The sequence below is a fragment of the Elgaria multicarinata genome, chromosome 1 (assembly GCF_023053635.1).
Source record: "Elgaria multicarinata webbii isolate HBS135686 ecotype San Diego chromosome 1, rElgMul1.1.pri, whole genome shotgun sequence".
NCBI lineage: Eukaryota > Metazoa > Chordata > Lepidosauria > Squamata > Anguidae > Elgaria > Elgaria multicarinata.
In genome coordinates this window covers 98,866,546-98,882,129 of record NC_086171.1, presented here as the reverse complement: position 1 = coordinate 98,882,129, position 15,584 = coordinate 98,866,546, and the positions used below count along the sequence as shown (strand labels likewise).

The 15,584-nt window shown below is 39.7% G+C and overlaps 1 protein-coding gene across 1 annotated transcript in view; it reads left to right on the top strand.

The window, feature by feature from the left end:
• RXRG (retinoid X receptor gamma) overlaps positions 1-15,584 on the top strand; it is a 61,478-nt gene that overhangs the window by 13,367 nt on the left and 32,527 nt on the right. Inside the window, exon 2 of the mRNA XM_063116876.1 lies at positions 8,928-9,187. Within this exon, the coding sequence (XP_062972946.1) occupies positions 8,928-9,187 (260 nt within the window). The remainder of the gene's footprint in view (positions 1-8,927; positions 9,188-15,584) is intronic.

Genomic DNA, 15,584 nt, shown 5'->3' with positions numbered 1-15,584 from the left:
AGTGCAGAATGTCATTGTTTTATAAGGGGAATGCTTTTTGCTTTTCTAGAGACTGTGGACTCTAGTGCCAGTGAATGTCTCAGGAGGAAAATGTTGCACTCTTTGACAAGTGGCCTACAGAAATGGCAGGCAGATGTACAATTGAGGAAGAATTTTTATCTGGTTGAGCTTTTATATTGTATTTTATATTATGGTTTTATACTGTTGTTTTATACTTTGAATGGTTTTAATTTTTGTGAACCGCCCAGAGAGCTCCGGCTATTGGGCGGTATAGAAATGTAATAAATAAATAAATAAATAAATAAGAAGAAGAAACTCAAGTCCTACTTTGGGCTGTCTGGCTTGTCTGTCTGATATCTGGAAGTCCAAATTGCAACACATGCAGTCTTCTTGAATACAGCCTGGAAAATTGTGCCAGTACTTATTCTTCTTATTGTAGAATACTTCTTATTGCCAAGTCTAAAGGCCTTTATTCTATTCTTATTCTCCTGGATCTTACTGCAGCCTTTGACACGGTTGATCACGATCTTCTTTTGGATTCCCTTCATGTCCTCGGATTTTGTGGCTCCGTCTATAACTGGTTTGCCTCCTCTCTAGTGGGTCGCTCTTTCAACATGTTGGCTAATGGCAGCTCGTCTTCTTTTTTTCCCCTTTCAGTAGGGGTTCCGCAACGCTCGGTGCTTGGCCCGTTGTTGTTTTCTTTATACATGTTGTCCTTGGGTAATCTTATTCAGTCTCATGGCCTCCAATATCATCTGTATGCCGATGATACACAATTATATCTTTCATCTCCGGATCTTTCTCCTGATGTTCATGATCGTATCTCAGCATGTCTTTCAGATATCTCAGTTTGGTTGCTTCATTGTCGTTTGAAACTTAATATGGCAAAGACTGAATTGCTTGTTTTTCCTCCTAAACCAGTGGTTCTCAACCTTCCTAATGCCGCGACCCTTTAATACAGTTCCTCATGTTGTGGTGACCCCCAACCATAAAATTATTTTCGTTCTTCTCTACATGATCCATTGTCATGGGATGGTTTGCTAATGAAAATAATACATAACAATAGCTTTAATAATACAAAAGATGATACATGACATAGTTCAGTCAATACAGTTTCCTAAGACCATCGGAAATATGTGTTTTCCAATGGTCTTAGGCGACCCCTGTGAAAGGGTCATTCGAACCCCAAAGGGGTCCCGACCCACAGGTTGAGAACCGTTGTCCTAAACCTTCTCCTCATCTCTCATTCTCTTTTACTGTCAATGATGTTACACTCACTCCAGTCAAGGAAGCTCGTAGTCTTGGCTTTATATTTGACTCCTCGCTCTCCTTTATTCCTCATATTGAGGCAGTAGCTAAATCCTGTCGTTTTTTCCTGTATAATATTGCCAGGATTCGATCATTTTTGTCTGTCTCTTCTGCCAAGACTCTTGTTCATGCATTGGTTATTTCTCGGTTGGACTACTGCAACCTTCTTCTCTCTGGCCTTCCTTCCTCTCACATCAGTCCGCTGGTTTCTGTTCACCACTCTGCTGCTAAGATCATCTTCTTGGCTCGCCGCTCTGACCATGTTACTCCACTTCTGAAATCTCTTCATTGGCTTCCAATTCACCTCAGAATCCGATATAAACTTCTCCTGTTGACCTACAAAGCTTTTCACGGTCTAGCTCCTTCCTATTTTTCCTCTCTCATCCTACACTATTGCCCCACTCGTGCTCTTCGCTCCTCTGATGCCATGTTTCTCATCTGCCCAAGGGTCTCTCCTTCCCTTGCTCGGCTTTGTCCATTTTCTTCCGCTGCCCCTTATGCCTGGAACGCTCTTCCAGAACATTTGAGAACTACAAGTTCAATCGCAGCTTTTAAAGCTCAGCTAAAAACTTTTCTTTTTTCTAAAGCTTTTAAAACTTGATTTTGATCTGACTTTTATACTGTTAGTTTTACTCTACTCTGTGCCTGTTTGGTGCGTTCTCCTCCCCTTCTTATTGTTTTATTATGATTTTATTAGAATGTAAGCCAGTGAGGCAGGGTTTTGCTATTTTATTGTTTTACTCTGTACAGCACCATGTACACTGATGGTGCTATATAAATAAATAAATAAATAAATAAATAAATAATACTTCCACGGTTCTCTTATTAAAGAGCAGACCTATATGGAGCAGCCCAGTGTGCGTGCGTTTGTGTTCAAAGCATCAAAGCCTTCATAGTGTATGAATGCACAAATATAGAGACCGTGCCCTGTGAAATCTACTAGCTTTCAGCCCTAGACTTGTGCGACTATGTGAACTGTTTGCGTGTGTGTGTATTAACCAAATAACCAAATTGCCCACAAGAAAGTTCCCTTTTAGAGCCCAGTTCCCCGAGGACACCTCCATCTGTCCACAACCAACTTGGACCCTATTTTAAACAATACCATGAACAGTGTGGTCTATGGGGGCTGCTGTATCTGACCTGCTGCTTTGGGCTGCAGCTACATCTTCCACCATTCTTTGCCATCAGAAGGACTTCTGCCTCCTTGAAAAGTCCCTGCTCTTTCTGTCTTGTTGCACCATATGATTGGAACTACCTTGCAGAACATCTTCATTGTGCTACCTCTTGCTTACTTCAAATCCATCCTCAAACCCCACCTTTTTCTGTGGAGTTTTTGGTCAACCTCCAAGTATTTATGTCTCTTGAAACATCCCTGCTTACTCCACCTCCATCCCCTTACTCTGAAAACCTCCCAAAGTGTACAGGAGACAATATGTTTTGAGGCCTATTAGGTCTCAAGTTCAAGATATTCTCTCAGGTATAACTCTTACAGGGCAATCCTACTTCCCAAGTCAAAATGCTCCATGGTCAAAGCATCTGACTTACCTAAAGCCCTGCCTGTTGGAAGTGAGGTCAGAGCAGCTTTCTTCTCCCTTTCCTCCAGGTTTGTTGTTGTTGTTGTTTAAACCAAATTCCTCCCATTTTGATTAATAAGATGGAAAATATTTACATCTTCCACCAAGACTGATCAGTGGAAGGTTCAGGAACAGGAAGGAGAACCTGGCTCTCTAATGTTTTCATTATTATCTCTCATTTCTCACTCTTGGTGGGTTTTCAAGATGAACATGATGGGCTTTGCCAAGTCATGCTGTCTTTTACTGATTCAGAAATTTCCTGACTGTTGAACATGTTTTAAGTATGGCTGCTTTCTGGATGTTGGTGTGGATGAATTTTGGTACACTCAGTTTCTGAAGGTTTTCTGTAAAAAAAAAATTATGTGATGCCAGTGAGTGATGTGATTAACAGAATAATTGTAACTTTTTTCTTGTTGCCATAGTTCTTTAACTTCCATAGCCAGTGGTGTATATTTTTCTTTCTTTTCCTCTTCCTTTTCTACAACATTTTTGTCATTAGTTATTGCTATGTCAATGAGGTAGGTGTGTTTTTCTTTTTTTTTGTCTATAACTGTTATGCCTGGTCAATTGCAAGGTATTGTCTTGTCCCTATGAATTGTTCTGTGCCAGTATATTTTATACTGCATTTTCCAAGATTGTTTCAGGTGAATAAGTATAGTATGTTGTTTGTTGAGGTTGAATTTGATGGCCAGTTGTTGGTGAATTATTTTTGCAGCTGAATTGTGTCTGTCTGTATAGTCCATTCCTGCTAGAATTTTACATCCTCCTGTTACATGGTCTATTGTTTCTTGGGACTGATGACATTTCCTACATGATTCTCTTGTTACACTGTCATCTTTTATTATGTATTTTTGGTAGTTCTTGGTTGCTATAACTTGATCCTGTATGGCTATTAAGAATTCTTCAGCTTCAGGAAATGGCTTGCCCTTCCTGATACATTTGTACGATTGTTCTTTGCTTATTTGTGGGTTCTGTATTATATTGTAATCCTTCCCATGTAGTGCTTTCTGTGCTCATTTTTCTTTTTTCTCTGCGAGTGTGAGTGGTCATGTTTGGTTTTCATTTCATTGTACTAGGTTGAGTGGGATGTAATTTCTATCTGCTTTTGCTATGGCTTTATGAATGGGGCATTTTTAGTGTAAAATAATTCTCTGAGTGATTTTATCTGTTTATTTTTATTTAAAAGGGGCAGGGAGTGAAGAGTGTTGTGGGTGGTATTAGAAGTGCCCACGGGCATCATCTTGGGGAACTCTGGGGAGTAAAGGTAATTGAACACAGGGAAACTTACTGTGGAGTACATGTGCATAGGATTGCATTGTAATTTACCATATTATTAATCATATAAAATGCAAAGTACATAGAGCATCATCACATGGGGGAAATCACATTTCCTTATTGTTGCTTCTCCACACTTCCTCATCCTTCCCAGAGGGGAAACAGGAAATAAACAAAGACCACTGTTTTAATTGCACCGCTTTTCCTGCACACAGCAAGAGAGCACAGCACATTCCATTTTAAACAAACAAAAAATCTGGATTAAAAGGGGTCTAATTTGCTACGTAAAATGAGTGGGAGGCACATGGGAGGTGAATGTCATCGTCTAAAGAACACACACACATCGGTAAGTGGGCAGTAGCGAATGTGCGATAAAACATTTGTCTGATGAACCTCACAATAAAGATGTACTCTTTTTTAAAAAGAAAACATGACATATATATATTATATGCAATCTATGTAATTTCTTATCTAATGCTGAAATAAAATCATAGAATCATAGAATAGTAGAGTTGGAAGGGGCCTACAAGGCCATCGAGTCCAACCCCCTGCTCAATGCAGGAATCCACCCTAAAGCATTCCTGACAGATGGTTGTCCAGCTGCCTCTTGAAGGCCTCTAGTGTGGGAGAGCCCACAACCTCCCTAGGTAACTGGTTCCATTGTCATACTGCTCTAACAGTCAGGATGGTTTTCCTGATGTCCAGCTGGAATCTGGCTTCCTGTAACTTGAGCCCTATACAGGATCAAAACAACAAGCTTTTTTCTCCAAAACAAGTTCTACAAATATATACACCCTGGAAGGTATTTGTTGTTATTGTTGTTGTTAATGATATTAACAACATGATATTAACAACAACAATAAAAATAATGGTGTACAATGTAAGCAACGATAACTTGCTTTGCAATCTCCAGTACTCTCTCTTATCTCCCAATGCTTTTGACAAATGCTCATTAAATAGAATGTGTTAACTATATATAAAAAAGTTGAATCTGTCCCTTTAAAGGACAATCATCTGTTATACTAGCACAACCTATAAAATATTTCAGAAGAATCTGTGGGTTAAAAGGTTGAAAGGCATTATTCCTACAGTTGCCACATAAAGAGAAAAACACAGTAGTTGCACAAGGGCCCTCAAAATCCTGGAGCCGGCCCTGATGCAGTAAGAAAGGAAGTAAACAACAACAACAACCCTGTCTAAAAAGTAGAAAATTGAACCTTCAGGGAGAAAACAATAAAATAATCCAAGCACTTTACCTGAAAGTGTTTTATAAAAGGAGATGCTGGAGAGAGTCATGGACTTGTGTTCGCTAAAATAACTCGTTCTAAGACTCATTGTAAGAGAGAATTTTATTGGAATGCATTCCTCCCTGTTTCCAGATTAAGACTCAATTTGGGGAAAGGGGCTTTTTAAAACAATAGAAAATACACATTTACATGGAAGCAGGTCTCACTGACCTCCTAAGTGGGACTTACTTCTGAGTAGAATTGCACTGTTAAAACAGGTCCCATTGGCTGAATGGGTGAGGAGCTGGTTCCTCCAGCTTGGAGGGAGGAGGAAGGCTGTGACTGCCTCGCAAGGGGCCCTCCTTTAGCTAACGCTGCCTGCTTTGGCTTAGTGGGGCAGCTGGGGGCCCCCCCTCAATTCTTTTCCAGCCCACAGAGCAGCTGCCCTCCTCTCCATGACCCTTGAGACTGCCCGCTCACCTTTCTCCTTGCTGCTCTGGAGGTGCCAGATGGGGCCAGTTGGCTCCAGGGCCAGGCCAGGCCACTCACCCCCTGCCCCGCCCTCTCCCAGAAATCTCAAGTCTTGCAAGACATCTCAACCTGGAAGTCTCACAAGACTTGAGACTTCTGGGAGAAGAAGGGAAGCTGAGTTCTGGGAGCAACGCAACTTCCTTGCGCTGCATCCTGCTGTTTCCTGAGCCAGTTCATGAAGTGCAAGGAAGACACGTTGGTCAGTGGTTTGCGGGAGAGGCCGGGAAGCCAGCCAGCAAGTGGCAGCTTCCTTTCCTCTCCCGGACGTCCCCCTTCTTGTGAGACTTCTAGGAGAGGCAGGGAAGGCACCAACCAAGTGGCAGCTTCTCCGCCTGTCCCGGAAGTCTCACGAGAAGGCAGACTTCTGGGAGCGACACACCTTCCTTGTGCTGCGTCTTGCTGTCTCCTGAGCCAGCTTAGGAAGCAGCGGGTCGGAGTGCAAGGAAGACATGTCGGTCTCTGACTTTACTCCAGAGATTTACTCTACTGAGTAAATCTCCAGTGGGAGCCCTGGTTTGGAAGCCCAGTACCGGGAATTTCCAGCGATATGGTCACTCTAAGAAAAAGCCTAGAGACATTAAATGAAACCACGCTTAATGTATAGGCTACTTTGGTCTGTAGAGGTAAGAGATATGGTTGCTCAGTAGAAAGGTCAGGAGTTTGCTTGCTTTCCACATTTGCAGAGTGGCTGTGTCTTCAAGTTAGGCAGCTTCATCTTCTGGCTCCCCTCCAATATTTATTTATTGCAAAATTGTTTCTGTGACAGTGTGTGTTATTCTACCTGAAGTAGCAGCCAAATCTGATTCAAAGAGAAGATATACAATAAAAGATAAGAAAAGGTCAGCTTCCTGAAACATTAAAAATATTTGTCAGAGTCAGTGGAGTTTGGATTCTCCTGTGATGATCAAACCATTTCAGGTTTAATTCTGTGCATGGAATGGAAAAGGTCCTTGTCTGTCTATTTTTCTTTCTGCCTCTCTCTCTCTCTCTCTCTCTCTCTCTCTCTCTCTCTCTCAATTCTCCCACTAGGCATGTGCCACAAAATAAAGCTGGTAGCCTTATTTAAACTATTTGGGTTGGTATATGAAATATGAGTGCAACAGGAAGGCTGCTCTTTGTGCACAGGCTAGTCAGTGTGGACTGGATTTTCTCCCTCATCTAAACCATCTCCCTGCCCCGCCCTGCCCTGCCAAACTCTGAGGTGGGGTAAAGAAAATGGGGTGAGAGATCAAGATCCTAGAATTCCAGTTTTGTATCAAGTGCATTGGGTGCCATTCAACTTTGGGGATCAAATCAATATGATGGTTTTAAATTTTTCAAGCCCTAAATTGCCTGTGTCCAGCCTGCCTCTCCACAGGGTGCCATCTGGTTAGGGGCAGAGCTATCTCTGAGCCAAACTACATGCTAACGTTTAAACATGGAATTTGGCATACATAATTCCCTCCCCTGCTTTAAATAGCAGTTATGGGGTGGGGTGGGGGCAATGGAGATTAGGACTTTGTGTGGGGAAGGGAGTAATTATTTCCTCTTGCATTGCATTCCTGACAGCCCCCACCCGCTCAACACCACAAGATGCTTTTTGGCATGAGAGACTGGTCACAACTGCTGCAGCCACAGTTTTGGGGGGAACTTCTTCTCCAGTGATGTATGCAAATACCCAGCAATGGTGAACCTTAGAAAACTGGTTGAATCCTTATTTGAAGAACGTTTCCATAGGTTATTGGCATTAGGGTTTTTTGGAGGGGTAGCTATGTTAGTCTGTTGCAACAAAAACAGTGGAGCCTTGTGTCACTTTAAAGCAGGGGTGCACAACCTGTGCCCCCCCCCCCGGACCTTTACTGTGGTCCCCAAGGGTGTCCTGACTCCCCCATCATTGTGGAATAGCTCCTGCTAATTTCCTTGCCAACTGTACTCTCTCCTTCTTCTCCTGGAGGTCCTCATAAAGATCATTCTTTCCCTGTTACTGCTAGCAGTATAGAAAAAGTGATCTCTCTCACAATCACTGGTGTGTGTGTGTGTGTGGCTCCCAACCCCGAAGTCAGCAACATATGTGCCCCATGTGTAGTTATGCACCTCTGCCTTAAAGGCCAACAATTTTAATATGGTATACACTTTTCTGGACTATATAAGTGCATGACCTTTATGCCATAATAAATTTGCTGGTCTTTAAGATGCCACAAGACTTTTTGTTGATTTTTATGGGTGGATTAATTTTACATTCTGCTGTTACAGGAGCTTTTTCTTCTTCTTCACATGGTTGCAGACAAAACCACTTTGCCAGTTTACTCCCAAATTCAGATTAACTCAATAAAATGGGTGGGGGACAGAATGTGTGGTAAAGGAAGATTATAGTTTTTGAAATCGTTTAATATAATGTTCTCAAGTCATAGGGGTGTTATGGAATGTTTGTGGACATTTCAGCTGTTCAGAAATCTGAAAACTATTAGCACAAAAGGCCCAGGAATTGTAGGAGTTGTGGGAAGGGGATAAATAACACTTTCAAAGTGGTGGTTAACTATTTATATGCATGAATGATGTCTGCTTTTGTATAAGAGTGGTGTATGAATGTGCATAAAGGGGGAATGGATTGGAAAAACCTGCCCCATATCATTACTTAGCATGTATATGTAAATCCCCATGGTGGTTGCAAGTTAGCGGCTGCGTTGTAGAAATGACATAGCACCACTCTGCATGCCACAACGGGGTACATGGGGCATATAGATTGCCCCTGGATCTGTTGCTCTTAGGTCATCTGGTGGAGGATTAGCGGTTGGGCGACCAAAGTGGTTTGCTTGTAGAGTTGTGAATAAACAGATATTACAAAGATGACATAAGTCTCCAGTGTTTGCTCTCATGCAAAAGGAATTGAACTCTGTAGTGCTGTCCATGGACTTCTCAGAACTCAGGTTAGTGGGCGGGGGGGATGTGATTGGGGAGGGGGGAAGTATGTTGGTGCTTGTGTGTGTTCCTGGCTTTGTCACCCTCCTTTATTCAGGTTCTCCTTTCCTTTCAGATTCTCCAGTTCACACCAATTCTGCACCTGCCAATCTGGCATTGGCCCTTCCCACAGGGGACTCCATAGATGGTCAGTCCAACTACCTTGAGGCTCCCCTCAGTGCTTCGAGGACTCTCTCCTCCCCTATGAACTCAGTAGGACCAGGCAACACAATGGGCTCTCCATACAGGGTAATTACAGCCAATCACATTGGATCACATTCTGTTCCTTTGTCTTCACCACCAGGCATGAATTTTTCTGCACATACCAGCCCACAGGTAGGTACCTGCTCCTCTCCTCCTTTATTCAGTGTGATAAAGCTGGTTTTTTAAAATGAATATTTCATATAGCTGCCTGGATTGCCGTATTTGGTAGAAAGGGTTTTTTTAAAAAGTCAAATAATAAATAGTTCTTAACTATTTGAGCAGTTTCTTTCAACTAGATAAATCTTTATAAAGTTTTTCTTAATAAGCAGTTGACTTTTTGATTCAGTTTCAGAAACAAAAGAGCCTTTCTACTATGTAGTACAGATTTCACTAATATGGAGCTGTGCAATTTAGAACTAAAAGCAATAACAGCTAAAGAGGGGAGTGCACTCTGAACTGAAAATTCAGGGGCTCGGCAGACCTCCGAAATTGCGGGGCGGTTAGGGGGCAGTTTTAAAACTGTCGGAAACCCGCAGTGCGGTTAGAAGATCATTCAGAGTCCTGAATGGATCTGTAGGTCTGAAGGTTTTTCAGCCAACGTGAGGGCATATTTTGTGTTGATGGACAGCTAACTGAACACATTTCTATATTAGGAAGACACCAAGGGGTGAAGGGGGGGGGAGTTTTGAGATTGACATCTGTGGCTAACCAATAGCCACAGTCTCCTCCCTTCCCCACCCCTCCAATCACATTGCTTAGGGGGAGGGAATTGCAAATGATAAAACCAATTTTTCTCCACCCTGGAACTCATTCATTTGCTAGCTCATGGAATGAGAAAGTGTCCAAGTTCCATTCCCCATATGCGCTATTGATGTTTTATTTTCAATACTTAAACATACATCAATACAATTAAAAGAAAAACAACGTAAAATTAATGTTGAATCACATTAATATCATATATTCTCGCTTAATCTTTTTAACATAAACATACTTAACCTAAAAGTGCACCCCCCACCTCGGGACCTTATTCCTGTTTCCAAAATCTCATAGTTTCTTCTGCTGGTGGTTTCCCACTTCCCTTAGACAACACAAATATTAGGAACTGTTTCCAAATTCCCTCAAAATCGTTCGTTTTTGCCATATCTCTTCTCACTTTAATATTACATGTCAATTTATCATTAATAGCTATATCCCATACTTCTTTATACCATTCTTCAATACAATAATCCCCTTGAATCTTCCAGTTCCTAGCTACAATTAACCTTGCTGCAGTCAGCAAATTTGTTATCAATTCCTTAATTTCTTTTTTACATTTTAAATCTTCATATAGTGAGAGTAATGCAACTCTTGGTGTTTCTTCTATCTTCAATTTCTTCAATCTCAGAAAACACCATCTTCCACATCTTTTGCACAAATTTACATTCCCACCACATATGTAAATACGTTCCCTTTTCCCCACAACCTCTTGCTGAGAGCTGCTTATTTATCTTATTTAATCTAACTGGGGTTAGGTACCACTTCCATATAATTTTATAATAATTCTCTTTTATTCTCACTGACATATTTCTCAACACTCTTTGTCTCCATAGTCCTTCCCAACTCTGCTGTCCTATCTGTACCTTCAAATCTGTCTCCCAAACCAATTTTCCTGAGCTATCCATCAACCCTTTCTCAAGCAATATTCTATATATTTCACTCATTAACCCTTTTGTCACCGTACATTCTCCCTTATCAATTTATTTTTTAACTATTAATTCCTCAAACTTCGACAACTCTCTACAATCTCCATTTTCTCTTACCCAATTTTAGTCCATTGTTCCAATTGCCAATAATTTAACCAAGTTAGTTTTCTATCTTTTAAAACCTCTTCCAACTCCTCTCTTGTGTTCATTCCTCTTAGCCATTCCCTTAATTTCATTTTATTTTTCTCTATTAGAACTTTGCTTAATCTATTCTTTAAGTTCCCAGGGAAATTCTTTAACATTATTACCGGTGACAAAGGGAGCTGCTGGAGAGATGCTCCAGATTTCCCAGTGGAACTTCGAAAGTGGGTTACCTATACTTTCAGCCCATTTTTTACCTCCTTCCCTAAAAAATACATTTTCCAGATTTAAATCTATATTACTTGTCGTTTTATCCTCCATCCAATCTAAATCTCCTACACCTAAAATTGCCTCTACAATATATCTTAACCTATTAGCTACATAATATTAATTAATATTTGGGAGACCCAGTCCTCCCTTTTTTTGGCTTAAATACCATTTATTCTTATTTATCCTCGCTTTCTTATCCCCATTACAATAATTATTTATAATATTTTGCCAACTTTTTAACTCTGATTCTGAAATTTTTATTGGTAACATCCTAAAAATAAAATTGATCTTTGCTAAAATCTTCATTTTAATTAATGCTATTCTTCCAAACCATGATAAATTCAATCTTTTATATTTTTCCAATTTTACTAAAATCTCTTTTTTCAAACTATTTAAATTTTCCTTCTCTAAACTCTCCAATTTTTTTGTAATTCTAATTCCCAAATATCTAATCTGCTCTTTAACTCTCATTTCTATTTCTTTTCCTTCCCAGTCCTTCTCTTCCTTTTTAGTATAATTAAATAACATCAACTCTGATTTTGACCAGTTTATTCTTAATCCAGTAACTTCTTCAAATTCTTTCAACTGCTGTTTAATTCTTTCCATCTTTCCTACTGGGTTTTTAATAGTTAAAGTATCATCCGCAAACATATTCAATTTTATTTTCTTAATAATACCTATCCCTTCTATCTCCCCATCATCTCTTATTGCATTTGCCAATAATTCCATTACCATTACAAACAGGACAGGTGAGAGTGGACATCCTTGTCTTGTCCCTCTGGCTAGTCGTATCTTATCAGTAACTCCATCATTTACTACCACTACGGCTGTATTTTGAGAATATAATTGTTCTATTATAGCTTTAAATTTGTTTCCAAATCCCATTTTATTTAAAACCATCTTTAATGCCTGCCAGCTCACACAATCGAAAGCCTTAAAACTATCCAACGCTAAAATTCTCGCTTTAATCTTTGACTTTTTTATCACCTGTATTACATTTAAAACTCTTCCCACTAAATTATGCATTTGTCTACCTGCTACAAATCCACATTGGTCTTCCCCTATATATTTAGCTATGAATTTATTTAATCGTTTTGCTAAAATAGTTGAATTTTTTTTAGCATCTTGATTTATTAATGAAATAGGTCTATATGAATCAGGGACAGTCAAATCCTTATCCGGCTTTGGAATTAAAATTATTAATGAATGTTCCCATGATTCTGGGATCCTTTCTCCTTCCAAAATAGCATTATATAATTTCAATAATTTTGGTACTAAAAACGTTTTAAAAAACTTTATAATATTCCGGTCCTAAACCATCTACCACAGGTGATTTACCCATTTTCAAATTCTCTATAACCTCTTCAATTTCTCTTTGAGATATAGTCCTTTCCATTATGTTCTATTTCCAATCCTTTCTTTATATACTTTTCCATATAAACTTCCATCTTCTTCTTTTGAATGTCATTTTCCTTATATAATTCTTGATAAAATTCTTGAAAATTTTTAATTTTACCCTTCGTTATGTGACAATAATTCCCTTGTTTATCTTTCACTATTCCTATCCCATTCTTAGCTTTTTCCTTTTGTGTGAGTCTAGCTAGCATTCTAGAGTTTTTATTACTATTTTCAAAATACTCTCTTTTCATATAAATTAAATTTTTCTGAACTTCCTCTAAATTTTTATTCTCTAATTCTTTTTTCTTTGCTTGTAGTTCTATTAATTTATGTTTATTTTTAGATTGCCAATAATCTTTTTCCAAGTTCTTAATCTCTTCCTCTAACTTTTCCTGCATTGCAACCTGTTGCCTCTTTAAGTTACACATTTCCCTAATACAAATCCCTCTTGCTACTGCCTTCATGGTGTCCCAAACTACTGCCCTTGCCGTACCTCCCTTTTCATTAATTTCCCAAGTTTCTGACAATTCCCTTTGCATTTTTCCCACCACTTTATTATATTTAAATATCTTTGTATTCAATTTCCACCTAAACGCTTCTCTATAATCCTTTCTAACTGTAAAATCTAAACTTACCAGTGCATGATCTGTTACCTTGATTACCCCCAATTCCATTCTACAAACCTTAGTTGCAAACTCCTTAGAGACAAAGATATGATCTATCCTAGAATATGTATGATGAACTGGAGAATAATATGTAAAACCAGGGTCTGCCCCTTTAAGTAATCGCCACCCGTCAACAAAATCTTTTTCTTTTATCAATTTATTTAATATGGTAATATTATTCCTCTTTTCAGCACTGGTGGGGTTTGACCTGTCCAATCTATTGTCCATAACCATATTAAAATCTCCAGCTAAAATAACATATCCCTCCTTAAATTCTTCTATTTCTCTAAATAATTCTTTATAAAATTCTCTATGTCTCTCATTTGGGGCATAAACATTGACCAACGTATATGCTTTACCTTCAGTTTGACCCTTTATCAAAATATATCTACCTTTCCCATCCTTTTTTATATTCTCCAAAGTAAATCCACTTCTTTTTGAAATCAAAATGGCCACTCCATTTTTTTAAGTCCCCAATGACTTTTCATAATAGATTGACCATTTCAAACGAATTTCATTTACCCCATCCTTAACTTGGTGGGTTTCCTGCAAAAAAATAATGTCAGATCCTTCTCTATTTAGCAATTGCTCAATTCTCCTCCTTTTCACGACTGCCCCCAGACCTTTCACATTGAGCGTTGATATCCTTATGTTCTTATCCATATTCAGATTTTTGATATTCTTTCCGGTCCCTTGTGCTCTGAAACTCAAATTCACATACATAAAAACATAAAACCCCTTTCAAACCCTTCCCTCCCACCCAACCATAACCCCCCACCCCCCACCCACCTCTTTACCCCCCCACTAATTCCCCGTGAGTCTAACACTCCGGCCATTATTTTACCCTTGGGGGGGGGGGAGATGAAGCCCACAGCCCTGAACCAGTAAGCCTTCTATTTAAAATTACTTCTATATTACCATCTCATTATCAAAAGTGTCACATCTTGGATGCTCCAGCTCCTTCTTCCCTTCCAGGTGCTTTCTTTGGACTTGCGCCAGCATTCAAACCCAGACTTTTCAACAACTCCTTGCCCTGATCCAGAGAGGTTACTCTGTGTTGCTTCCCACCATGCATAAACCTAAAAAAACAACACAGGGTAACCCCAGGAATAATTTATTGCATTCCTCTTAAGTATTTCAGTAATTGGTTTGACGCTGCGTCTCCACTTAATTGTTTGCTGACAGAGATTGTTGTAAATTTGAACTGGAACGCCTTGAAATTGTATCAGAGCCAAAGTCCTTAATTTCTTCATAATTTGCTCTTTTTTGAAATAATTACCAAATTTCATCAGGACATCTCTTGTTACACTTCTGGATCTTATTCCTCCCACCCGGTGAACCCTATCCACTTCATAATCATTTATTTCCAAATCAGGCATCATTTCTTTAAACCAACGAAGAATTACTTTTCTCAAATCTTCTCCTGACATTTCCCCAAAGTTCTTAATCCGAATCGTAGATCGTCGGTTCTGGTCTTCTAATTGAATCAATCTTTTCTCATGGGCGTCAAACTCCAGGTTGCATTTAAGTTCAAACAGCTCCTGTCGCGTCTCCAATGAATTTACTTCTGCTTTCAGTGATTTTATGCTCTTGTCATTTTGAACAATCCTGTCAGCTAACTCATCCATTCTTTTCCCCGCCTTCTCTGCGTGGTCATCCATTTTTTAAAAAAGGACGTCGTTGTTGCTACATATGAACTCTTTAATTTCCTCCATGGTGGCTGGCTGGCTGCCTGCCAGATTTTGCCGCCATGTTCGTGTCGCTGTCGGAATCCTCCTCCGAAGACAAAGACAGTTTCACGAGCCTAGCCGCGCTATGATTTGAGGGACGATTGTGCCTTTGCCAGGTGAACTTATCTGGTTTCTTTTTTGATTTCCTAATATTCGGCATAAGGCATAAATCAACGTTTATTTAATGTTCCGGGCAAGGATCAAAACAACTTTCAAATCCTTCAACATAAAAACAAACTTCTCTCTCACTGCTTCCCGGTGGTTAGATTTATTGCCAGTTACTTGAGCAGCACTGATAAGGTGAAATAACCTCCGCTTAATCTCAGTTGTCGATGGAAGAGTTCCAAAAATAATACAGCTCAAACTCTTTCTCTTCTCTCCACTCCGGCAAGCTGCTGTACTACCTTGCCAGGCCGCGTTATTTACACCGCTCTGTGTACAAGCTATACTATCACAAACAACTCCAGTTCTTTCCCACCATTAGCCGAGAGAGTCATAAACAAGTACGTTACAAATTCTTGCCCATTTAATTGAGATAATTATGATTTCGGCTTCCCAATCCGGGAGCCTAAGAAGAGTTCCTACCAGTACATTTGGCTGTCAGGCTCCGCCTCCTTGTGACTTTATTGTTAGCTACCTTTGT